This window comes from Anopheles cruzii, chromosome 3, assembly GCF_943734635.1.
Source record: "Anopheles cruzii chromosome 3, idAnoCruzAS_RS32_06, whole genome shotgun sequence".
Classification (NCBI taxonomy): Eukaryota; Metazoa; Arthropoda; class Insecta; order Diptera; family Culicidae; genus Anopheles; species Anopheles cruzii.
Genome location: NC_069145.1, coordinates 74,064,732 through 74,089,120, shown reverse-complemented (window position 1 = coordinate 74,089,120; position 24,389 = coordinate 74,064,732). Strand labels below are relative to the sequence as shown.

Sequence of the window (24,389 nt, the reverse complement as noted above, 5' to 3'; positions counted from 1 at the left end):
ATAGACGAGTCGAGACTATCGACCAGTACGGTTAAGAATCGGACCAAACATTCTTTTCATACGTTTATAGCAAAATGATAGGGTCCAAAGTACTTTTGTGCTACTTTTTGTTGTCGATTGGGTTAGTTCAGGTATTTTTTAAATATTTTATGCCGATTAACAATCGGAACGAGTGATACGATTTTGTTATTATCTTAGATTGATGCAGCTCCGTCCGATAAGTGTAAAACCGTGTTCAGCAGCCGAGTGAAAGATTCACTGTGTGGGGCGAAGGAGTACATGACCATCCAGGAAGCAGATATGGACAAAATGATGGATTGCGTCCTAAGGGCGGTCAATATTGTGGACAACACAGGAGCTGGCAATGTTAGGTTTTGGGCCTTTGGATGTAGCAAATGCAATTAATGTTTTTTTTACAAACATTTTTCACAGCTCAAAAGCTTGCTTGAACCGATGAGGGAGATTGAAGTGGACGGTTGGAAGCATAAACTGAATATTGAATCGTGCACGACGACAACGATGACCAAAACGCTGCCGGAACCTCAGCGCGCGCACGCATTCTACAAGTGCATCATGAAAACCAAATCAAAGAAAACCTTCAAGGAGGAGTTTAATAAGAGAGTGTGTGGCCATGGTAGTGCTATGAACTTCTTTACGCCGTAACTCTACTGGGCAGAACATAGTATAACATTAATGACAAAAACAATAAACGTTTGAAGCATGGAAATCAGCAGCTGTGCTTGGGTTTTTTTCTTCACTCCTCTATACCTTCGTTATAGTTGATCCGAGCAAATACATTTTAGCCAACGTTGAACTAGCAACTGACGTTGGATGTATATGATAGCCAAAGTTTGATAAAAGTTCATTTATGCTTACCCAGTTTCCTGTAAAGTTGGTTTTGTTACGTTGGTTACTACGTTACTACGAATTGTTGGTGTTCGTATTGAAGATTTTAGGTCAGCTAAAACACTTACAATGTTAAAGAAAGAATGCACAAGCAATTTCCAAGATAAAAAAGTCTGCTCAAGCCAATGCTAGTGGAAATGTCCATTGGCTTGTAAGGATGTGAGGATTTTATAAACGGTTAGTGGCCATGGTTAGGTAAACAATGACGCTTATTTATTTATATTCGAGAGTAAATAAATAAGTATCATACAGTTCGTAAACAATGATGCAGATGTCAATAGTTCTCTTAGCTTTAGGAGAGTATAAAAAAGGATTAGATTTTCCACTTATTCCAGAACCTGGAAAGTAGCGGAAAACAGTCTGACCATGCTGAAACAATTAGCTCTTACAGTTGGATTGGTCTGGTGCTTGGTGTCATTGGTACAGGTAAGAGGTTCACAAAAATGGCACAAACCGCCAGCTTCTTCTCAGAATTCCTCATAATCCTATTATGATCTGCTAGGCCGAACCGCAAACCGTCGAAGAATGTGAGAAAAATATTCCCGCTTCGTTGAAGAATCGCGTTTGTGAGCTGCGCCAATACAAAACGGACGCCAGCCCGGACATGGACAAGCATATGCAGTGCGTGCTGCAGGTGACTGGTTTCGTCGATGGAGAAGGAGAAGTTGAGGTAAGTTGAGCATCGCTCGATTCGCCAGCACAATTTCAACACCATTTGCTCTCGTCCTAAACAGTTCCAAGAGCTGCGCGGTTTGCTGGAAATCGTTCAACCCGGCGGTAAACACGTGGAAAACATTAAAAAGTGCGTCGCGGAGTCGTCAAAGGTGGGCACCAGCAAGAAGGCCAACACTTTCTACACGTGCTTCCTGCAAACGGACTCGGAATCGGGTTTTAAGCAAGCGGTTGACTATTCGGAGTTGGTTCGCGCAGGAAAGCTAAAGGCAAACACACCGTACAACCGCGCCCAAGTCACCAAGCTGATCAAGGAAATCGATGACGGTTTGTGTTCGTAGTGATCGGGTGTGCTGGAACCGCCACACCGCCGATCAAGGTCTGATTTGCAGCAGTTAAATTTAGATGGATACTAAATAACAATAAACACACCCATTATCTCACGGCATTCAAATTTGTTTTATGTTCACGCCTGTTAAATCAGAATGTATAATTTATTAAATGATTTCACAACAGACGACAATTACATAGTCCAAAACGTTGAACAAAGTATTGCGAGTGTGGCGAAGAATGGTGTCCATTATTTATAATATAGAATATGACCCGGTCTCAAGATGCTAATGAGAGATGGTGAGAAATGATTTCATTACCTCAGAACCCAGTGCATTAGCTATTTACCTAAGACTGCAGTTTAAATAGGTGCCTCGCGATCCTCGGTGATCCAGTTTGCTTAGTCTAACCTCAATACATTACCCAACGTGTTTGATCAATGATGCTGGGAAAGGCAGACTATCACTGCACGCTGTTTGCTGATCATGATTATGGACTCATCGACCGGACGATGATTTCCGTCCGTTTCATGGGTTCATTGTCTCAAAGTAGCCCCATCGGTGATCGCTGCAGGACGTACTTGGTGAGCGGAAATATGGCTCCTCACAGAACGAGTCTCATCGGAACGCTTATGCTTCTGCTTCCATTGTGCAGTGCCGTCCAAACGCAAACAGTGGCCGATTGTGTTCAGCGCGTTCCGGAATCGGCGCGAGCGACAGTTTGTGACATTCGTCAGTATCGTTCGACGCAGGGCCCGGATGCGGAGAGCTTCCTAAAGTGTGCCCTGGCAGCGGTTGGATTTGTGGCACAAGATGGCTCGGTAAAGGTGAGTGCAAAAGTAGGTGGTAGCGATGTCGCTGGTACTAAATAGGTCCTTCCACAGCGAAACGTTGTCCTAAAGGCGCTAGACGCGGTAGAGACTCACGACGGAGTCTACACGGACAGTGTGGACGTATGCTTGTCGAGAACGAGAAAGTTGTCGGGCGACAAACGACCGGGTGCGTTCTTCTTCTGCATGCTCGCCACGGAATCGGCTCAAAACTTTAAAGATGCACTCGAGCTGCGCGAGCTAAAAACGAACTCGGAGTGGCCGGAAAGCGGTGCATTCGAGAAAGCTAAAGTGCTGCAGCTGACGCGGGAAGTGAATCGAAAATTGCAGTGCTAATAAAACGGTGTTGAAAGATGAACTGGCTCCAAGGCCACTAAAAGGCTAGGTGGTACACAAAAAAAATATAATCTTGGTGTTTAAAATTTCCTTATACTACCCACCACCCTTTTCAATGCTTTTGCAGTGATCGTACTCGATTAGTACGGTACCAACAATGCCGTGGCCGCTAGCAGGTGCCATCTTAGACCTCTAATGATCTGGCCCACGCAACCGCTTCTTAACGACGCTTCGGGCACTTCACGCTCACGAAGCTCGTTCAGCGCAGCCTCTTTTTATTGGTTCAATTAAATGTCACTGCGAGCGGCGTGTACCATGCGCTAAAAATACGCGTCTGAATGTGGCAGTACCATTGCCACCCGTCGGATCGGAGACCGGGAAGAAAGGGCTCTTGGCAAAAGCGCTATCAGCCGACCGGCTAACGGCCTTAATCCTGCCACGTCCTGGCGTAGCCCCTTGCCGCTGTCAAGTGGCAAATAAATAAATAAATAATCTATTTTCGTAGGTGTTACCGCGGCCACGATGCGCGCACCGTGTCTCCGTCGGCCTACGCAGTCGCGGGCTTTTCTTTATTTTAATTGAAAAATAGTTCACCCCTCGGGCGACTTCCGCACCGTGGCGGATGGGCGAGCGAGAGGCGCCAATTTAAATTTCATGAAAATAAATGACTCCCGAGACTATCCTATCCACTATCTCAATCCGTGGCTGCGTGGTTAACCGGAGTCTCCTCGGGGCAGGTCTCAGGTGCGCTCAGGTGCGCTGCCCGGCGCTGGGTCTGCCCACTGCACTAGTGTCCCTTTTAACGATCGCCGCACCGCTCCGACCTAGCATTGTTTTGCCGCCAGGGTCCGCCACAAAAAAGCGTGGCGTTTAATCGTTTGTCATAAAAATCAATTCTTCGCACTTAATTACTGGCCACGCAGTGCATTGGGTCCTTCCCGCGGAGCCGCAACGTATCCGTTTAGGCTTTTAATTGAAAAGGGAGTTTTATGGTTTACTTTCAAGCCCGCCGGTCCGTCGGTTGGACCCGGTTTATTCATACACTGGCCTTCACTGGTGGCGATAGTAAAAATTTGCAACCTGTGTGTATGTGTGTGTGTGCGTGTCCGGGGGGCGGCATTCGAAGGATAAAAGCCGTCTGCCGTCGCGGGCGTTACGCTTGCGACGCCCACTTGCGGATGTCGGAGAGTTTTTTTCTTTCATCGCCGATAGCGACGAACGAATGTACGGGAATGCGGCTGTCATCGGCGTGAAGGTTACGGGCATCCGGCTTCGGCCAGGCAGTGTGTGGCCGGCAGTTCCTCGCGTCGAGACAGCTGCGTAGTTACGATCAACTGAAGTGAGATTTTTATTACTCGAGCGGGTGAACGAGCGTCGCTATGCACCGGTAACACCTGTCCCGGAATTCAGGATTTGCAAAGATCGTCACTAGTGGTCACTGTTGCACTCGGGCTAGCTTCAACTAGTGGGGCTTAACGGAGCGTTGTAGATTTTTGCGCCCGGCTGATCGATCTTTGCTGATCGTCACATCGTTCTCTATCCAACGCCAAGATCTCGGCATTCACCTGGTCCCTGTCGTAGGGCAGATTGCGCAGAATGTAGCTCAAATTGCCGGAACGGACTTCTCGAAAATCGAACGCTTCCATAAAGCTACGGCTGATGTCAGCACCACTCAGCAAACAACGGTACATGCGAAGGCTGCGCTGGCGGATTGCACCTTCACTGGAGGACTCCTCGACGCACATATGAACGTGAGTTTTTGCTGATTCCGTTAGCGCGGAGACAAGCCGAAAGTCACGAAGTATTTCGTTTTCCTTTTGAATAACAGAGAACCAATGGCGGTTATGGCGAGAAACAGTGAACTGCACTGAGGCGGGCTTACATTGATCGAGCCCGCAACGGTGATGTAGCGAAATTCTTTAAAGACACAATCGATGTGCGCCTCCATAGCCGTGGTTCGGTTGCTGATCTGATAGTTGCGTATGAGACAGATTTCCTTCCACAGATCTTCGCTCATGTGCATCTCACAGAACTCGATCACCGTTTGGTTTGGTTTCTTTCCATTCCATGACTAAAAGTTGATCGGAAATAATGGAATTATAGGCCTTAGAGGCATCTAGAGTAATACCTTATTCTGGTAGATTCGGTCCAGCACTATCGGATCGCGTAGAAACAGTTGAAAGTACGAATGTGAATGATTACGGAAGATCGATTCAAACGCAGCATAAACCCCCTCGGATGAGGCGTCAGCAATAACAATGCTCCCCGTGATGTTGATGATCGCCCGTAGAGACTGTTGGCTAAGGTTCATCCACAAACCGTACCGCTGATACTGCTGCATGAGTATTCTCGTCTACAGAAAGGAACAGGTTTAAAAGCTTCAGCTACATCTCCGCCATACTTAACTACATTAAACTCGCGTCGCTGTGGGTCATAAAGCTGTTGCTTGGCGAGGACACACTTCAGGAAGTTTGGTGAACGGTCAGTTTTTCGCGTGTAGTTCTCGGAGGTCTCCAGCCAGTCGGAAGCATCACTTTCACGGTCACTCCGATGCGTGCTAGCAAACCGTTCGAAGCATCGCAAATGCGCAAACAGCGTATCATCCGGTGAGAGTGCATTGCCATCGTCGTCGTCGTCTGTTTGCCCCGTGTTCCCTGCACGATCACCAGCAGCAGCAGCCGTTGAGCTTATCAGTGCCAACAGCAGCAGCGCGGCGGGGCCATGCTGTGACAGTCGCACTGCACTTTGCATAACTCTGGAAGGGACTGGAACTGAACTGCAACGCGTTGAATTGCAATGCGAACTGAACATTGGGCGTCGGGAGAGCGTTTGCTGTTGCGCCGAATGTTGCGTTGTGGTGATAATTTGCGCCTCAAATCAAGGACGATAACGCCATATCCAACTATATGGCAGGCCGGAGCTGCGGCTATCACTTTTCTACTACTGCTCGTTCACTACTTTCGTATATTTTAAGTAAAACCAGAGTACAAAGAACAAAAAAATGATGTTCAGCTAATACAATAGTTAGATCACTTGGCATTAGGCTTCTTTCCGTTGTGTTTGAAGAAAAATAAATACATGAAATTACTCAAATTTATTGAAAGAAGTTAATTGTTTTATTATAAAACTGGGTTTTTTTACCGATTTCAAGAGTCACTTGTTGGTAATCGCCTAAAGTGCAAATAAGTGCAAAAAACAAACCGATTCGGTGTTCCGCAAACCTTTAACTCGACTGAGTATTCCGACAAAACATAGAAGATCAAATCGGGTCTTGCTTAGAACAAGGAACTGATCAGTTATTTAATGAAAAAATCTATTCTAATTCAATGAAGTTAATCATCAAAACTGTGATGGAATTAGGTACAGCATGAAGCATAACATCAAATGTCGAACAGCCGCAAAGTATTAAGCCGCATAAGGATTTTTTAAGGATTTCTGGTTTCCTGGAGTAACGTAAAACGGGAAATCAAGAAAAAAATTCAACTGCTCTTGTTTGGACACTATTTCAATAAGTTTAAAGAACCTTGTATCGTTTTGCTTACAGCTTCGACGTGGTACGCCGCGCAGTGAACGATAAACGCCGACACTGGGTTGCTATCGGCCACGTGCGTCATCAAACCTGTTATCTGTTCGTTTTTCACCAGCGGCAGAAACAGCTGCACAAACTCATCCGAGTATGGGGGCTCGATTATTTCCAGGACCTCTTGGACAAAGTAACGGATGAGTGAAACATCCACATTGCCACGAAAAACACACGTGTTTATGTATTTCACCACGGGTACGACGTAGTCGTGCGCCATCAAGTTCATCATGCGATCGATCAGCATTTTCTTTACCTTCAGGGACAAAAGCACTCCGCCTCCTTCATTCTGCTTCGACTCGAACAGCTTAACCAACAGCCGCCAGACCGGCTCGCGGAGCAATGCATGCTCGGAAGCCACTTCATCTAGCAGCATCAGGTGCAGAGAGTTGCTTTCGAGCAGGTACTCCGGACACAGAACCGTGCTCTGCACCCAACGTATCAGGCCAGCCCCGACCACCGGATACTGAAGGCATTTAAAGAGCGTCGGGATGCAGATAAGGCCGTATGAATCTTGGTTCAAAATGCATATGTTGTGTGCTTGCTGAATCGCTTCTATTGTTTCCTGCAGCTCGCTCGTGTTCGTTTTCCAATAACGGGTTGTACTGACCACACTGGCCGCGTACGCAAGCAGATAGATGTATTTCGATTTGTGGTACTTATTGATCCTGGTACTCACGGTGAACAGCGAATCGACAAGCAGCTCCAAAAATTGCGGAATGCGTATCAGATCGATCGGTGGCGGTTGCGTGGACGAGTACATTCGATGAAGCACTACAATATGGGCCGGGTTGAGCGTGTTCTTTGTCAGCATCGCCGTAAGTGCTTCGCATGCTTCCGGGTAATGTTCTGCACCATTGAGCGCCATTGTGATTGGCATCACATTCCGGTTGCTGATGTCGCAGTCAAAATATGGGGAAGAAAGAAACGTTCATTTCTGAGTCAGTGCCCGACAGTTGCACCCTCAACTTACTTCCGAAGCGCGTATTTGCCAATTTCCTGCGAGAGACGTTTCATGATTAAACCAGACTTCGAGTACTGCGAGATCATCTGAATTAACACCTGACCGTAGAGATAGGTGTGTTCCGTGTGACACACCAACTTGGCACAATTGATCGTCCGCTGATGGTCATCCGGTCGATCGAGAAATCTTACGATCGCAGTTTGGAGCACGCGTGAAAACACGTCGAACTGGTGTGACGCAGGCACAACGGAAGTAATTTCGCCCTGAAAACCAGCGTCCGAGATGAGCTTGATGGCGTACTCTAACATCAGACAGTTCGGGTGCATCTCCGACAGCCGAATGAAGAGTGACCGCCAAACGCGGTGCTCGACCATCTCGATGAGCCAGGTAGGACTGAAGCCATCGTCGACGAAAACAGCATCTGCCTTCGCCGGATCGAACATCTTCAGAATCGAGTCTATAAGGCGGTTTTCCGCCATTTCCTGTACCTCGCTCACGCACACACCGGCCACTGTGAGCCACTCGCCCACCAGGTTCGCCATCTGCGCAACAGCCGCGTAGTTGCCGGCGAGTAAATTGATGGCGGGTTCGACAGCTCCACCCGCCAGAAAGTAGCGCTGTAACTGTGTGAAGATCGTCGGCTCCATGACGTAGTCGCAGGTAGAGAATAAGGATTCACACTCCTTGATCACCTCTGTAGAGTCCGTGGGCGATTTTTCGCGTAGGTTATTTTGCTGCAAGCGAACGATCGGTACAAAGCGGACTTTTGGGCAATTCACCGTTCCGTTGTCAACTGTACTTACATTCCGACAATTGGCCAACGACTCCATTGGTTCTTCCCACCAATTCCAACCAAAATCGTCGTCCATTTCGTTCTAGTACAACTCGGGTAATAAACTGCGTAGAACTATGCTCCGGTTCTGCTTCCCGCGTTGACGCTTCTTAAGTAGGCGCTTTTGTGTTATGTTTAAGCCTTGAGTTCAATACTCTATGCAATGTTGGCGCCAAGCGAACTCCCAAACCCACGGTTATAAACGGCAAGGGGATTTGGGGTGTTGGGATCCAAATGAAATGTCCTATTTACTGTGAGGCGCAAAACTATTGGGACAAAGGATGCTCTAAACTTCTTCCTTTCGAAACAGTATCATTGTTCCCCAGAGTCTTATTGCTCTTATTGAACTTGTGTTAAATAAAATGGCGCCCTAACGCGCGGTTGGCGGGCAGCGTCATTAGCGAGTGGAGAAAGCATTTAAAGTGCATTAGGACTAACCGAAAAAGGCATGTCGCTCGGGGGTAAAGAACGATAGCGTTTTTCACGCCCTGTGGGCCGATTGACTAATGTGCCGTGTCGGTGTGGTGTGAACTTATTATTTAATCGACCCGTGTTGTCGATAGTATTTAAAGCGGCGTCTTCTGTGACCCGTGAGTCACGCCCCAAGATACGTCGCCACGAAGTAGATCAGCGTGCTGTCGGCGGACCCGCTCGGAACTGGAAGCTGCCCTACTGATACGCTGCTTTCGTAGGACGGCGGTCACCGTTTGCGATACCTTCATAAAATAGCACCGCGAAAGGTTGGTTTTGGTTCTCTGGACTCCACCCAAGCTCGCATCCCGCAAGGGGGAAGCACAAGAAAAGCTGTTCGATGTTCCCAACTCGCGGCCGGAGCCACGCGGTAGCCTATTTGGCAAACCGATCCTTCCACGCTGATATCCGTGGGAATTTCGCCGAAGAGAAATCCCCAAAGTGGACGGAAAAAGTGGCAAACACTGGGCACCGGGCGCGGAAACCGTGTACCGATAATTAAAAAAACATCACCTCCCGGTGGGTTTCGAAGACGGTGGCCAATTTGTTGGAGAAATTATTTGAAAGGATGAGATTTCGCAACCGGCTGCACTGGGTTCCACCGGGCGGGCTGACCTGGTTGCGGATGGAGATTTGCGAAGATCGCGTCAGTCAAAGTGGTGCAAAAGATCGTGCCGCGAAGATTTAGACCCGAAGGTGTAGCGGCCCCGAAGGTGTTTTGTTTTTCGACGATATCTTGTCGCTTGATCCATCAGGCGCTGGGTAGGCGAAAATGCGGTTTGCGAAATGTGATCAGCAATCGGAAGGCTGAAGATCGACATCGCTTTCGTTTAACGGGAGCGAAAGGAAGAATGATTGGCGGTTGGAGTCCTTAAGCCCCGAATGAAGCAAAGAAAGTGACCTCGGGAAAGAAAGGGGTTTGATGTATCTGAAAATTAAATTATTAATGGTTTGGGATGTTGGCTTTTCGGCACGGCCAGTGGCACGTCGCTCATCAGCAAGGTTGGGTGTTAATTAAAATATACCATCCGCGTTGTATGCTTAAGTTTACTTGCCATCGACACTTGATAGTTAAATTTGGTGCAGTGTTTGCCTCGATACTATTAATACGCTCCCAGTAACGAGTCATCAGATCAGGGTACGCACGAGCATTACCAGCTATTTAGCGTTATGATTCCCTTGGGAAGGCGTATCTCGTGCCCTCTATTTCCCAACACCAGCACCGGGCGACGTACAGCCAGGAGCACGAGGATCGGTGTGAACCCGACTTCCCAAGCGACGTGAAATTAAATAAATATGTGAAATCAAACCGCCACACGGCCGTCAGCGGGCAATATGCTTCCTGCTACGAACCCGGCTCAAGTGTCCGCCGAGTGAGGCAGGGTCGGTCTGCGTTTCCCATCACGCGCTCCGCGCTTACATCAACCCTCGTCGGCGCAGAGAAAAGGACCCAGGGGAACGAAAATAAACATCATCGTGGTCTATCGTGCTTCCCAGCGTGAACTGCCCACCATTGATGATGCAGGGCAAACGCTGCGGCAAATCGAGAGCAGAGAGTGTGCTCCACATCAGCACCCGATCCAGCGAACGGTGATCATCGGGGCCGATCTTGGGGTGAACCAGGTGAATGTCCAGTAGCAAGTAGAATTACCCCCAGAAAGATGGGTACCCTGACGGGCCGCGGGTTGAGTGAGCTTGGCCCTTCGAATGGTGGAGCTACACGTAATCCGTGTGCTCCACAAACACAACACGGCCCGCCAGCCAGCATGGGGTCGTCTGCGAGGCCCGAAACCGATTTCGTAACACGGCAGCACACCGACGACGACGAGCGACGATGCGTCTGGAGGTTTACTGATCGGGTTTGCCTAAAGCGCCCCGTTCCCGTCCCAGCCCATCGTCAGCTAGACAGCCAGACAACTGTTACCATTGATTTGGCCGGGGCCACGTTGGGCCGAGAATCCGAGACCGATGTTTGCGATCGGCGTACTGGGCGCGGGGTGAAAACATAATCATAAAATTAAATAAAACCACTGCACTGCGCGATTCGAATGCACCGCGAAACGCAACGCGCCGGTGACCTCCCGGTGTGTGTGAGACGGTCACGTCAGGCCCCGAGGGGGGTGGGGGGAAAGAGTCCCAGATTTCCTTGAGCGGCTTAGAAGCGACAGAAAGTCCACGGGGCCGACGGATTTTTTGCTTGACTTTCACGTCCACATGTTTAGGCGGTGAGGGTAAATATGATTGGTAAACGGCAAATGAAGCAAATGCATGCGCCTCATGCGGCTGGCGGTCCCAGTGCGTCTGGGAAAAGGGGTAGGACTTCTGTTCTGTTTACCGTCGGTTCTTAAATGCACCGCCGACCCAGCGAGGCACTCCCCATTTGTGCGCGCGGGGACCGAAACATCTTACGTGGCGTGAAAAAATTAAATTTGCGCACTCCGGCAAGCCGTTTACACTTCGGGCAGCCTTCTTGTACCATGGCCTATATTCAGATAATTTGAGTTCCTGTTTCTGTGTGTAATAAGCAGCGTTTTAAGCAAAATGGTCATTAAAGTGTCTTTCCGGCACATAAATAGCTGCCTAACGGCCCTTCATCGTAGATCGATCAAAGTCGCGTGCGCCTATCGCCCTGGCTTCGGTCATTTATCATCCTCCGATGTCCACTTGGGGTCACTTTATGGTTTGTGGATGAGTTCTACTTCGATTCGGTTGCGTTTCATGTTCCACATACGGGGGCCCACACGGGTTCTGTTGATTCTTCGCAGACGTAGATTCATATCGTGAGCGGCATTTTGCGTCCTGTCGCGATAAGAACGTTTACTTACCGGGGCGTTAGGCGCTAGACAGCATAGCGACGGTTGATAGTACGACGATAAGGCTCGTTTTTGCGATCGGTGAGTTAAAGGGGCATTTGCGTTCATTTGCGGATAGTATTGACCGCCGTTAAGGAACGTAAACTTGGGACTTTTATATTATTTTGCATATTGAGTGATACTTCGATAAAATAATTGATCGATTTGAGTAAATGAGGCGGGATCATAAAATGAAGTGTTCAAGTGTTGTTATATTAACCTTAATTACCTTTTCGGCAGGAATTACGCTATTTCCCCTGTAAATTTACCCATAAATCTTGTCCAGTATTTGTTTCTATTAAAATTGTGTTCTTTAATTTTATTCCCTTCATAATAAAATGACTTGGATTCCCCAAATCTCTGAAGGACACTTTGATTGTTTTGCTGGTCGCTCAAATATGGACCATATCATACACTAATCGAGCAGGCGTATGCATTATTCACCTTATTCATATCACATGTCAAATATAACCACAAAGTAGACACCGTATAAATAGTTGAAACTATTTCTATTAGTTTGTGAACAACTGTCAACAACAAACAAGTTACAAAAACCGCTCCCGAAACGCGCTTCACTCGTGTAAATTTGTGGATTTGCAATTCCGCCATGGACAGGTGGTCCGAAAGGCTACGATCGTCCATCGTCGGCTCTGATGCTTCCGCCGAGGTGACGGCCGTGGCCGCGGCCGGTTGAATTTATAATCTCTCCGGTGGCAAAAAGGTCTCCACAGGCGTAACACACCACCTAACAGGGCGGCTCACACTCCACACTCCGTGTTTCGTGTACGGTGGTAAGTAAGCTAATAAATTGAAACCGTATCTTCCCGGCAAGGGGTCACCTTACGAGCGCGCGAAACAACCCAAACCAGACCAAGTCATCCGGAGGAGAGACCGCCAAGGAAGGAGCGGCTCCAGCACCGCGCTACCCGGGAGCGGCTACGCACCCGGGCGTCGTCCCGCAGCATTAATCAGTTCAGTTTTGATAATTTTGTTTACACATTTTCTGCACACATCCGCAGATTCACACACTGGGAGACGACCGTTGGGGGACGTTATTTAATGCGCCCGCGGGTGACAACGGCTGAAATGCTTACCGCGCACTGGCAGCGACCTTAAAGTGATTGCGGAAAGTGTAATTGAGAATCAGCAATGGGCAAGATTCGAGACGCCGTCCTTAGTCCGTACGGAGGGAAGAAGCTGCCCAAGCGCCCAAGTGGCGCGGCCCATATGCAATATGATCGCGCACTGCGCCCTAAAAGCGCAGCGTAAGATCGCTTGACATCAAAATGCTTTTAATTAATTAGCGTTTAGGGGCGGCGGCACTCGACGGTTGCTGGTGTTGTTGGTGTGCTTCTGCGCGTTGCCCTACGTGGACAATCAGCAGCTGCTCGTGTTCACTTTTGGGCGCAGAACTTGGCCCGACAGAGGTTCTGTAGCTGGGAAACTGGATCCACAACTGCTGGGCGTCGCGCGTCCCGTGAGGGCTCGATCCCATAATCCATTTATCACGCCTCGCACACACACACACGCACCCAGACCACGAGGGCTACTGATAGTGTGAGCGAGCCTTCGGGGGCCCACCACTTCTAGCCGGCCGGGGGCCATTGATGGTCGTGTTGCTATCGAGAACCTGTTTCCTAGCGGATCCACGAAAGCGCCTTGCAAAACACATTCTACGTCCAGGCTACTCTACGGTCTAGTCGGTCGAACTGTCAAGTTGAATACTGTTCCACCACTTCTCGCCGCCTCCGGAGTGCCCCCCCCCGGGAACGCGAGTGGTGTCGCCGAGTGTCCCGACAGAGATCGTCGGGCGGTAGATATGAAAACCTTCTTTCTCTGGGGGCTAATTGATCAATTAGAAGCCCAAAAGCCCGATCTGACCGTACACCGTATCGACGAGTTCCCCCCCGCGCCGGGGGCACGACACGGACACTGATCCCACCGACCGGCTTTCGGGAACGTTGACACTGATCCCCGGACACGACATTCCACTTGTTCGCGTAGCGGTACTCGCCCGAAAACCCGCCACACTTCTCGGAAGGCCGCGGCTTCTCACACGGCTTTGTGGCCGCGGGCCACGGCGAGTGACTCACCGTCCCTGGTCGATCGAAAACCGGGTCTTCGGTCTGGGGAAGGCAAGCGATTAGCGAAAACACCCACCACGAGACCGATCGTGGTGTTGCAGAAAATCGCGTTTGTTTTGCAAATCCAATTACGATCGAAGATCGTTCTGAGAAGCGTTCTGCTTTGGGGACCACCTCCTTACGATTCTGGGGCGACACAAACTAGAGCGATCGCTTATCGGCCGCCGCACTGCAATCGTGGTTCGATAACTTCTCCAACTGTTATAATTAAGATCGTGACCTGTCATCGCCGCACTCAGTGCCCCTCTCGGGACGCACATTCCGGCGCTGGACCCGTGGGACGTCACATTCCCGGGACGTCACCGAGTCGTGGTCTGGTCACTTTTTCGGACCCCGAGCCGCGCTCCTGTGAGAGTTTCCCACAGCTCATCGATCGATTGCGCATCGATTAATCTTGGTGTGAACAAAATCACAGACTCCAAAAAGGACCGCTAGCGAAGGGGAAAGACATGAATCGCGCGGGTTCCACACGCGCTAGAGACCTCCCAGCGGCGAAAGGCGTTGCGTTACGTCGTCGTCGTCGTCGAGTGGCGCGCTCTTGGGAGCGATTCCCAGCCGTGTTGACACGACGTCAACGGTCAGTCAGGGCTGAAAGTGATCCACTTTCGAAAAGGGGAGACATAAAGAAGAGAAGCATCGGTTCGGTTTTTTTTGTTCATTGGGGACACAGATTAGGATGATCAATTATGCAAAACGCAACCAACCAACAGCGACGTGGTGCGACTCCCGGTGGAGGCTCTCCGGTTTCCCAAATGATCCCCCCCGAAATGCACTGCTCCCGAAGATTAGTGTCAAACGTGTCGAACGGTTTGAAGTTTAGAGCTCCGGCCCCGGGGCCGGTTTCGGTTGCAGCTTACCCGAGGCGATGCTGATCAGTTTCGTGAGAACGCCGATATGTTTGGTTGGACGCTTAGAGGGTATTAGGATTTAATAAAACAAGCATTCTGACTGCTAAGCTAGTGATCATGTCTCCGGTATAAATCACAGTAACAAACGAAATGGGCGTTGTCGGTCCGCCGAGGTCAGGAACTAACTCTCTTGTGGATGTGTCAGACATTCCAACGCTGGACGTCCTGAGTTATTGTAGCAAATTCTTCGTAGCATTGCAAGTGTGGCATTCGGCCGGGATTGGCCATTGGAGCTTTTGGGAGCATTTGCTGCCGGACTTCCTTCCCCGAAACTCCACTCCACGAAAGTCCAGTACGGCTCGGCTCAGAGGGTCCAGAGGGCTACCGTACGGCTTTGGTACGCGTGGCCCAGCTGATCATAAATCAAATTCGCCAATGTCCGCCAATGGTCGCGATAATGGTCCGAGCACGGTCCGAGGTGGTCGCGTGCACTGGCGCTAGTCGTATAATTTGTTTACTAATTAAATAGCCCATTGGAGTGTGCCCGGCGCGGTACCACACCGAGTGTCCAGCAAACAGACAGCTGAGCAGATAGCGACGACCTGAACCGAATTAGCGACCGGTCCGTGGGCAGCCCGTTGGGAAATTCGCTCGAAATCGGAATGATATCACGGCTCTAATCACATTGACACATTGGCAATTGGCCGGTGCGTAGAGTGAGAGAGAGAGAGAGTAGCGGCTATCTAATTTATAATTTATAGTTTATCATTCCTAGACACGCGATTCGATCGCGATCTCGGCCGGTATCGTGCGCTGCCCGGCGATAAATACAAACAGTGTCAGGCTTTTGGGGCCATAGCGAACCATTGCGGCCCATGTGGAAGAAGTTGGACTGACCAGAAGCGGTTTCTTTTGGCGGCGAGCGCCATTCGATTGACGACGCCGTGGCTACTCCGTGCTTCGGGCCTTCAGGGGTGATTTGTGTGCCTGGACCACACCTTTGCTGATCGAGAAAACAACATCGAATCGACGAAGATAACGACCCAGGGCCAACGCCAACCCGTGGGTCATTGCCCGTTTGCCTTTGGGTTGGACCGATGGCTATCTTCGGAACATCTTCGTGTCTGGCACGCGCCACATACGGGACGGGGAGTGATAATTAAAATGACTTAAATTTCGCCCCCAAGCCACGTGCCGGACTGGCGACGGCAAACACGTCTGGACCCCATTTAAATACCAAAAAACCCTCTGGACGTCCCCTCGGAGTCACTTTTCCAGTCATAAAGTGCTTCCGGGAGGCGTGCCGCAACAGTGTGGTCCCTTTGCTCCCTGCGTGCGGTCAGTGGAAAACAAAGGGCGCGTGTGTGTGCGTTTGATGGAAAATGGGAAAAAACTGCGTCCCGATTGTTTGCCGGGATGATTGCAGCGTTTTACTGCCCTGAAACGGAAGTCATCAGGTTTCGTGGGCACTCCTGGGGTGGCGCTAAATGATGGTTTTGTAGCGATCGAATCAAGGCAGGGAACGACTTCAAAGTAGGGAACTCTGCTTCTTTGCTAATTTACTATATTCTAGACGATAGACATTCGTTCAATTCCGCCAAGATCTTGCTTTATCCGCAAGTCTTTTTGTCTATCTCCGCGACCATCGATTTAACCTTCGCCGGGTCATACTTGTTCCCTTTGAGCAGATACGAGTAGTCTGCCGACCGTATTTCGCGGAAATCGAAGGCCTTCTTGAAGTCCTCCTTCAGGTTGCTTTTTAGTAGACAGGAGTAGTGATCGTACGGCGTCATACCTCGACACTTTGATAACACCGAGCGGACCTGTTGCTCTAGGTTGCCCTTGTTGATCATCTTAAAGTCGCGCACGATCTCGTCGACCTGAACGCCAAAACGTGGTAACCGATCGTATTCTGTGGGCCTGTTACGGCTTGCTATACTTACATTGAGTTCCCCATTCCTGGTGTAGCGCAGCTCGCGGAAGATACATTCGATGATATCACGCAGCTCTTTGGTCCCGGTCAGCTGATACTGACGACCTGCGCACATGTCCTTCTTCGTTTTCGGGGAATAAACCATCTTTTCGCAGTACGCCATCGCCGACTCGTCCTTGCGCTTCATGAAAGGATTCGCCTGGTACACCTTGTTCGCCGCCCGGGACGTGCCGTGGTAGAGCTTTTGCGTCACCGCGACAAACTTGTCGTGCACGGGTTTGTACGATTTGTACAGTTCGGCACAACTGCCCTTGCCACCGTTGAGGCTGCCAACGGCTGCCTTATACTGGGCCACCTCGCTGTCGCTGGCCTCGTTCAGTTTCTTGTACTCCAAATGCTGCGTGGTGATCCTCGCGGCCTGGAACCGTTTCGCCCGTTCGTCCCACAGTCCCAACCCAACCAGCGCACACTTGAGGTAGCAATGGGTGACGCGGTCGTCGGGCAACAACTTCCACTGGCGCCACTGGCTATGGTACTGCGGTCGGTTGGCTCCGTCCGGGAGGTGATCTTCCTGGCAGCGCGTGTACACGAAGAACGTTTCTTCTGGTTCCAGCGGCTTCCAGTTGCCGGCCGCGGCCGCCTACCAAAAGAGGGGATCACTCGAATCAGAAACGGACGAAAATCTGCGTGGGGAACTTCTCCGAACTCGGTCGCATCCGGTACCTGTGAGGTCACTAGCGTGCAGCAACTGATGAGGGAAACTGCAAGGACGGCCGCGATCATTTTCTCGACAAAGTCACACCTGGGACTATCAAATACCAAACTGAAGCGAAAGCTATCAAACGCGGTGAACTTATAGGACTTCGGTCGGTGTCTCGGGAACCGGGCCTACGTTCGCTACGGCTGATGGAAAACAATTGGGTAAACAGGACTGTAGACTCTGTATCGCGGTACGGCAAACAGTAGATGCTTACACTGCCCGCTCCACGATCGTTGGTTGTTGGTAGTTAGAATCAATAGAAGCTACGCGAACGTATTGCACCACGTCTGGGAAGTTCTTCGCCCGTTGGAGATTGGGATCAGAAAGGCAGCGTAAGTCATAAGATTCTAGACGATGCCGACTGTGATGTGTATTTGATTCTAAATTATTCACCAGATCCATCCAAGAGAGCGCTGAACCAGATTTTTTTGACGCGACGATGCACGTGAGGTGAGAATGTTAGCAGTGAGAATATCTATCTCACAGTCGGTGAGATATGATATGGTTTTGTTGAAGGCTGATAAACCTGAGGCGAGGATCTTACATGCGTGAATTCGAAACCCGATGAACTGAAAAAATTAGAATAGTTGAAACCTTAGCTCTATCTGTAACAGATTTGATGAGGGTTCAAATGCTAGGCTTCAACAAAACCGCCCAACAACCTGTTCTCGGAATAGCGAAGATCGGTGGCAATTTATGTTCCTATTAATTTCGCCTCTTCATAATGAAAAATAAATACTTCGGAGGGTTGAGGCCCGAATTAAGCCGTATGAGCAACATATTGTTAAACGGCTCTCACAGCTGCTCCGGAGATCACCCTATGAATTCGGGGACGCAAAAACCGTTAGCTGGAACATGCAAAAATCACGCCCGGTCGGACACGGACTCGCGTGCTTCCCACGTCCCTAATGCTTCCCACCCTGAATACTTGTCCTTTTTTTTGTTCCTCATCAGAATTTAGCAAACCGAACGCTACGACGCGAGAAGAACGACCAACACCGGCCAATATGCCAACGGAACGAAATGGCTACTCATAATGGCTTTAGCTTTAATCCTTTCCTCCCCTTACGCACCGTGGCACCGCTCAAGGCCACCAAAGGCTTGCCAAACGCAGGTTTTCCCGTCGCCGCGGATGATGGCGAACATGGTGGCAATCGCATCCACTTTGCACCGAACCTAATTAAATATGGCCGTGGCGTCAACAGGATGGGAAAGCGGATGGAGGATCCCGCGTGCAGGGGTGCAGCTTGCGTACGCCACCCCACCGACGGGCGGCGGCCGACCCGTTACGGTAATCAACCCCTAAATTGGACGGAAACTGCCTGTTTCTGAAAGGTGGCAAACGGCGCCAGACGACGCCCTCGGTTCGGTGGACAGTGAGAGACAAAAAAAAAACAGAGGAGAAGCATATTGAATTTCCTAACCTCTAGTCATCCTCTGGTCGGCCAACAAAAACAACAACACCATACCGACCGGCGCCCGGTGCTCTTATCCAGATGATTCATAACCGGCGAACGGCGGCGGTGCCCGGTGGTGCATCCTTTTTATGGTTACGAACAAACGGAAGGGAGTGCCACGCATGAGGCCACAGTGTGCGTAGGGCACACACACACCCGCCGGTGAAAGGTGGCCAGGCCGGAGGGGTTCGAAAATAACCGTTAAAATCCAACTCATCACGCTCGGCAGCTTGCCACGCGATCCTTCGCGTGTTGCGGGAACGGTGCACTCCGCTCCCAAATAAAGCCATAATCTGTCGCGGGTCCGTAGCCGTTCGGAACAATCCTGATGCGATGCGGTACTGTGGGAAGGACATTGTTTGCACTTGAAGCCGCTGGACCGGTGCGCTTCCGGTGCCTGCTCTGACCGGATTTGAGTTACCCGAGGGAACGAGGATGACGACAAAGTGGGCCACCACGCCAGTGGCCACTGAAGCCACTGTGGGAAGATTGTGCACCGCGAAGGGGTGCTCATTTGGCAAAACGGCCATTCCGGGCCATTCCGTTGGGACGCCATTAGTGGCGCTGATTTGGTTTGCATCACCCGCGAGCCACGCGAGCGCACGGTCCGTTTGGGCTGATTGTGCAAGGCGCGCAGGTTGTTGGACCACGGTGCACGGAATCGTTGTTTCGGTAGAGAAACAGAGGAGAGAAAAACTCCATTTCACGACGCTCGAACCCGATCGTGAGCCTTACCGGCGCGCGGCGTGTTACTTGAAAGTTGTTTTATTAGAATTTATTTGGCGCCAGCGAGACCTACGGCGGCCATATCGACGATGCCGGGCGGATTGCGTTGGTGCCGGGTGCATCCCATCGTGGGACAAATTAGTTTTTCGCAATCGAACGGCAATCGGTCCTCGGTTCCGCGAACGATCCGCCCCGCGAATGCATCGTGCTCCCAGAATGGGATCGAATCTGGCCGGCCCCGCGGACCGTTCCAGATTCCTGCGAACCCCATTCGTCACCGGGCCGAACCGAACGAAGATGCGGACACGGACGATCTCGGAGCGGTGGGTCCGAGCCGATGTCTCTATATTATCGTGTCACGATCACGGCAAAGCGTGGAAAGCGTATCGCATCGTTCGGCGGCCGGCCAATCGTGGTTCCTGAGAACTTTTCTCCGGGCTGGGCGGGCAGTTTTCATCGCTTTTCGTCCGCGGATGGAAAAGGAGCTCGACGGGTAAAGAATTAGACCGTGAGGCTGGCCGCTCGGGTTTGCTTCCTGCGTGAGCGGCGAGATTGGTTACGAAAGTACGGCTTAATTACCGTCCATTTCTCAGCCGGCGAAGTGAGGGACCCCGAAAAAACGTGCCACTAATGGCTACACAACGGGTCCCGTGAGGCCCGTGGTCCGACAATTAGTCAGCAGGAGTCAGCAGCAGCGCTGTCTTCCGCGTGAACGAACGGTGTTCCGCCCGTCGGTATCGGTTTGACCCCTTCAAAGGGACGGGTTTCGCAACCCCCGCAACCCGCGGCCACAGAGAGAACCGGGGCGCACGCGGCTGAACATGGCATTATTGACCGATTAACGCTAATATAGATTTTACGATTGCGACTGCTGGCCACGGCACAGTGTATCGACACTGAGTGCACGGTGCTGGCTGCGACCGCGATCGATCGCGGCCAGGCAACGGCAACCGATCCGGTTACCGGGGGTTCGTCGCTTAGTACTCCGCCGAGCCCGCGAGTTACCGCGCTGTGAATTTGTGACTTCGCACTGCTTGCAACATACTAATCTGCGTATTTGCCTGCGTTTCCGTTCCCGGCGGTAGACGCCGATCGTCCGATCGCTGGAAGGCGATATCGTCGTCGTCGTTGTCGTCAATGGTGCAGTTGCCTGATTTTATCGGGACAAACTCACAATTAGAATCGATCGTCGATTAATGTCCCATTCGGCCGCGGTTTCCTTTCAAGTGGCTCGCCCCGGGACGGAACAAAAAACCGCAAACACACACACACGCACGTTAGGAAAAACAATCGACATGTCGCTTTAGATAAGGCGCACCAAACAAATGGGTTGGCCGCGGTGATTGTTATCGATTTTGGGTTTTGGCTTTGGCGAACCGTTTTTTTTGCAGATTTTTACGGCGATTGCCGTTGTCGCGCCGTGTTGCCGTGTTGATCGCTGTTATTGAGTCATGTGACTTTGGAGTGGGCTTTCCTACACTGTTTCGCTTTTACTTTGCTTTGTTTGTTTGTTTTCTTGCAGCCCATTCACACTCATTTATTGCCATTCAATGGCTTTTGAATATGGTTCTAAATGAGCAAATTAAAATGAATAATCCCTGGCCCGTTTCGATCCTTTTCCACACCATTAAACGGGGCCCTTGCCAATCACTCCCCAGCAGGTACTTTATCTCGGCGGCCGGTCGAACGGCGGGAGATTGTAACGGCGATCGCGGGCATGTTCCAGCCGTCAGCCGTCAGCTCGGGCCAACCAGTTTTTGGCAAGTCGTTAGCGAGCCGCAACGTCCCAATAAAGCGGGCTGAGATTTGTGGCGCACGGGAAATTTGTTTTCCCCTCGGCCACGGCAGTGTTTTCCACCCAGGCCCCGGGGATCCCGGGCCAGCGGCGTGTAACTGTGCCTGTGCAATGTACCTGTGGCCGGGCGTACTTTATGGTTAATTTTATCTTAATTTGATTCTAAAGATAAAAATAAATAAAACGGGCCCGGGGCCGCCACTGGCAAATGGGTGCACGAGATTGGCACCATTTTCGTGGCCGGGGCCCGCACCGCAGTGGCGCCTGCTGTCGAGCGGTACCGGTACCTGTCTCCGTTCGGCGATACACGGATACACGCGATCGTTGCCGGAGTGCAGCTCCTTTCGGGACCCAGCTCTCAGCTCGTTGCTGGCAGCAAATTGTCGAAACAAGTTATCAAAACATTGCACACCCCGTTGGGTGACCCCAACGCGCGGTGGGGCTGCCGGGTTGATGTAGATGTTAATGTGACAACCGCACAGTCCGCGCGGAACGGAGCGGAGCATAAAAGCATAAGCGTGTGGCGTCCTGCGGCAGGGCGCTCTTTTTCGGAAGCTTAGGAGCCGCGAGAAGAGGGCGGGGAGGGGGGCAAACTGGAGCAATAATCGTAAACCTTCACGGGGGCCGCGCCTTACCTCCCGGGGCCGATCGCGCAGTTGCTGTGTTCCGCGCAGGAAAGCCGCAGGAAATCTCGTTGTGGTCCACCGCGAGCTGTTAGAAGCAGCCTGGAACGGGGGTCCAGTTCGCTGCGGGTTGCGGGTTGTGCTGGGCGACGGTTATTAAACAACAATAAAATGTACAAACAGTTTTGGAGCTGGAGAGAAAATTTATTATTTAAACATCGGCCGATCGTTGTCGGAGGTTCAGCTGGCGACGGCGTGCCTCGTGTTCGTTTGGTGTAATGAGGTGAGGTCTGTGAGGTCCGTACCGTGTCGGACCGATGACTTCCGAGCGGGTGGAAAATCGATTTGTAAACGCCAGTCGCCTGAGAGACTTCCTGCTTCGGAGCGTGTGGAGCCCCCGGGGCGGGGGCCCACTTGTCAGTCGGACAATTTCTGTGACTGTGACGGGCGCTATGCACCCGATGACGGTTTGTTTGCGTTTTACCTTTTTTGCCATTTGCCCCGGCCCCGGCGACGACGGAGCCCGTGGCTTGCGAAAGCGCCCCCCTTGATGACTCATTCGACACGGTTACACCTCGAACTGCATCGGACAAAGTTCGCCAACGGTTCGGCGCTGCCTCCTTTTTTATATACACTTAAATATTAAGTAACTCTCGCTCTTTCTCCGACTCCGATTCGGTGCTTCACGAAGGCCCCGTGCGAAGCAACAATGTAAGGAGCGAGGGTCATTCGACAAGTCTTTTGGAATCGACGCAGTTCCTTTTAGATTTTTGGGTTAACTTTTGTGCGTCTTCTCTCTCTCTTTCTTTTTTCTCGCTCGTCTCGTCCATTGGATTAGCTCCTCCTTTGGGTAATGTCCCCAACATATCCTGTTCAGTTTAGATCATCTGTATTGAACATAAGTCGCTGACTTTCAGGACCTCTTTCGCTTAATAATGCATTGATCAAAGTTATTTAAAAAAATCAAAATAATAGTAGTGACTCAGGAATTCCGCTGGAATTATAAGAGTTACGCCCTAAAGTATTGGTTACAATTTTGCTAAACCGAACCCGGTTCGTTTCCGAAAGAACTTTTTGAACCGTCAGCCCCCCAAACTCGATCCGTTCGCACCGAGTGACCCACAAACATCATGCGTAACGGATCATAAATTTATGACCCATCGCCGCCGCCGCCGCCACCTCCACTGTCGCCGCCGCACCGGCCGGTGATGATGATGGGTCGCGCGCAAGTGAACTCCGGAAAGAAAGTCACGCAACCATCGTCGGGATGGGCGATGGGATGACTTTTCCGGCCCACCTGCAGCTTTTTTTATGCTTTTTGTTTTGGCCGGGTTTTTATCCGTTTCGTTCGGATTGGCAAAATTTCACCACCACAACGCACTTGCGTTGCGGCGAAAAATGGTGCGCCACGAGCGCCTTGGGCGACGACGAACCGTTCCTCGGCAGTGCCATGGAAGGTTGGTTTTAATTAAATCAGTCCCCAAATGTCAGCGCGAAGTGGCCGAGTGGCCGAGACCGCGTTGCCGTTGGTCGGCGATCGCCGACGGAAATCGGAGAGAAATCTCTGGAAGCGAAGCAACTCTGGAGCGAACGAAGAGATGGCTCTTCGAGCCAGCCAGAAAAGTAATAAAAAAAATCCTGCCCGAAGAAGACTCCGGTCCCGATCGAGCGCAAATATTTTATTATCCGAAACGATACATTAATTATGACATCAAGATAAAAATTAAGAAATTTCTGCAATGATAAATCGGTTTTAAATATTAATAAATTGCAACTTCGAAAAACGACCACAAAATGATACGGTTTACCAGGCCCGGCGTCGCCGGCGTTCGGTGCAGCCGCTGGTGCATCCTCTCGCGCGCTGCGACCTTCGCGGTTCACGGTTCTGCGGCGACGGCGGCGGCCCCCTAAGTAGGTTCGGAAAGAAAAATTGCACCTCTCGGTGCACGCGTGTAAGCGTAAACATAATAAATTTGCACCGCGTACCGCGCGGGTCACGGGCTCCGAAAGCGGCCCGGCGACCCGGCTGCGCAAAAATCACGTTTAAGCCCGCATCGGATTGGTTTCTTTTTGGGGTCTCTTCCTTGTGGCACGCACACACACACACACGCACGCACACGAAGGCAGGCGTTTTAAGTCGAGCAACATTTATCATCTTCGACCGCGATCGCGACCGGCTCGCGGCCGGCTGTCCTTCGAGCGGCACGACCGGCGCGAACTTTCGGGGCCGCGCTCGCTCGGGCGCTCGCTTATCTGCTCGGTATAAATCAGTTATTGAATAATCACCTGTAACCTGTAATCAATATGTTGTCGATCTCGATGGTTCGATAG

General features: G+C 50.9%; 6 protein-coding genes across 6 annotated transcripts; 3 read left to right on the top strand and 3 right to left on the bottom strand.

Annotated features, from left to right (window-relative positions):
• LOC128274035 (uncharacterized) lies at window positions 1–675 on the top strand. Its single transcript, XM_053012119.1, has 3 exons — window positions 1–131; window positions 199–366; window positions 433–675. The coding sequence occupies exons 1-3, from the start codon at window positions 75–77 to the stop codon at window positions 661–663; spliced, it is 456 nt and encodes a 151-aa protein (XP_052868079.1). The 5' UTR covers window positions 1–74; the 3' UTR covers window positions 664–675.
• Window positions 676–1,219: 544 nt separating this feature from the next.
• LOC128271748 (37 kDa salivary gland allergen Aed a 2-like) lies at window positions 1,220–2,026 on the top strand. The gene is made up of 3 exons (XM_053009375.1): window positions 1,220–1,332; window positions 1,409–1,576; window positions 1,641–2,026. The coding sequence occupies exons 1-3, from the start codon at window positions 1,273–1,275 to the stop codon at window positions 1,917–1,919; spliced, it is 507 nt and encodes a 168-aa protein (XP_052865335.1). The 5' UTR covers window positions 1,220–1,272; the 3' UTR covers window positions 1,920–2,026.
• A 166-nt stretch (window positions 2,027–2,192) lies between these two features.
• LOC128270970 (uncharacterized) lies at window positions 2,193–3,144 on the top strand. Its single transcript, XM_053008400.1, has 4 exons — window positions 2,193–2,208; window positions 2,461–2,491; window positions 2,563–2,734; window positions 2,792–3,144. Exons 1-4 carry the CDS (start codon window positions 2,193–2,195, stop codon window positions 3,071–3,073), a joined length of 501 nt encoding a protein of 166 aa, XP_052864360.1. The 3' UTR covers window positions 3,074–3,144.
• A 1,173-nt stretch (window positions 3,145–4,317) lies between these two features.
• Window positions 4,318–5,824, bottom strand: LOC128270969 (37 kDa salivary gland allergen Aed a 2-like). The gene is made up of 4 exons (XM_053008399.1): window positions 5,483–5,824; window positions 5,202–5,426; window positions 4,956–5,144; window positions 4,318–4,887 (listed from the first exon to the last, which is right to left on the bottom strand). The coding sequence occupies exons 1-4, from the start codon at window positions 5,822–5,824 to the stop codon at window positions 4,546–4,548; spliced, it is 1,098 nt and encodes a 365-aa protein (XP_052864359.1). The 3' UTR covers window positions 4,318–4,545.
• Window positions 5,825–6,498: 674 nt separating this feature from the next.
• On the bottom strand, window positions 6,499–8,447 carry LOC128270968 (negative elongation factor D-like). Its single transcript, XM_053008398.1, has 4 exons — window positions 8,421–8,447; window positions 7,627–8,351; window positions 6,616–7,546; window positions 6,499–6,516 (listed from the first exon to the last, which is right to left on the bottom strand). The coding sequence occupies exons 1-4, from the start codon at window positions 8,445–8,447 to the stop codon at window positions 6,499–6,501; spliced, it is 1,701 nt and encodes a 566-aa protein (XP_052864358.1).
• Window positions 8,448–16,311: 7,864 nt separating this feature from the next.
• Window positions 16,312–17,508, bottom strand: LOC128274532 (37 kDa salivary gland allergen Aed a 2-like). The gene is made up of 3 exons (XM_053012760.1): window positions 17,421–17,508; window positions 16,708–17,337; window positions 16,312–16,644 (listed from the first exon to the last, which is right to left on the bottom strand). Exons 1-3 carry the CDS (start codon window positions 17,478–17,480, stop codon window positions 16,375–16,377), a joined length of 960 nt encoding a protein of 319 aa, XP_052868720.1. The 5' UTR covers window positions 17,481–17,508; the 3' UTR covers window positions 16,312–16,374.
• Window positions 17,509–24,389: the final 6,881 nt, after the last annotated feature.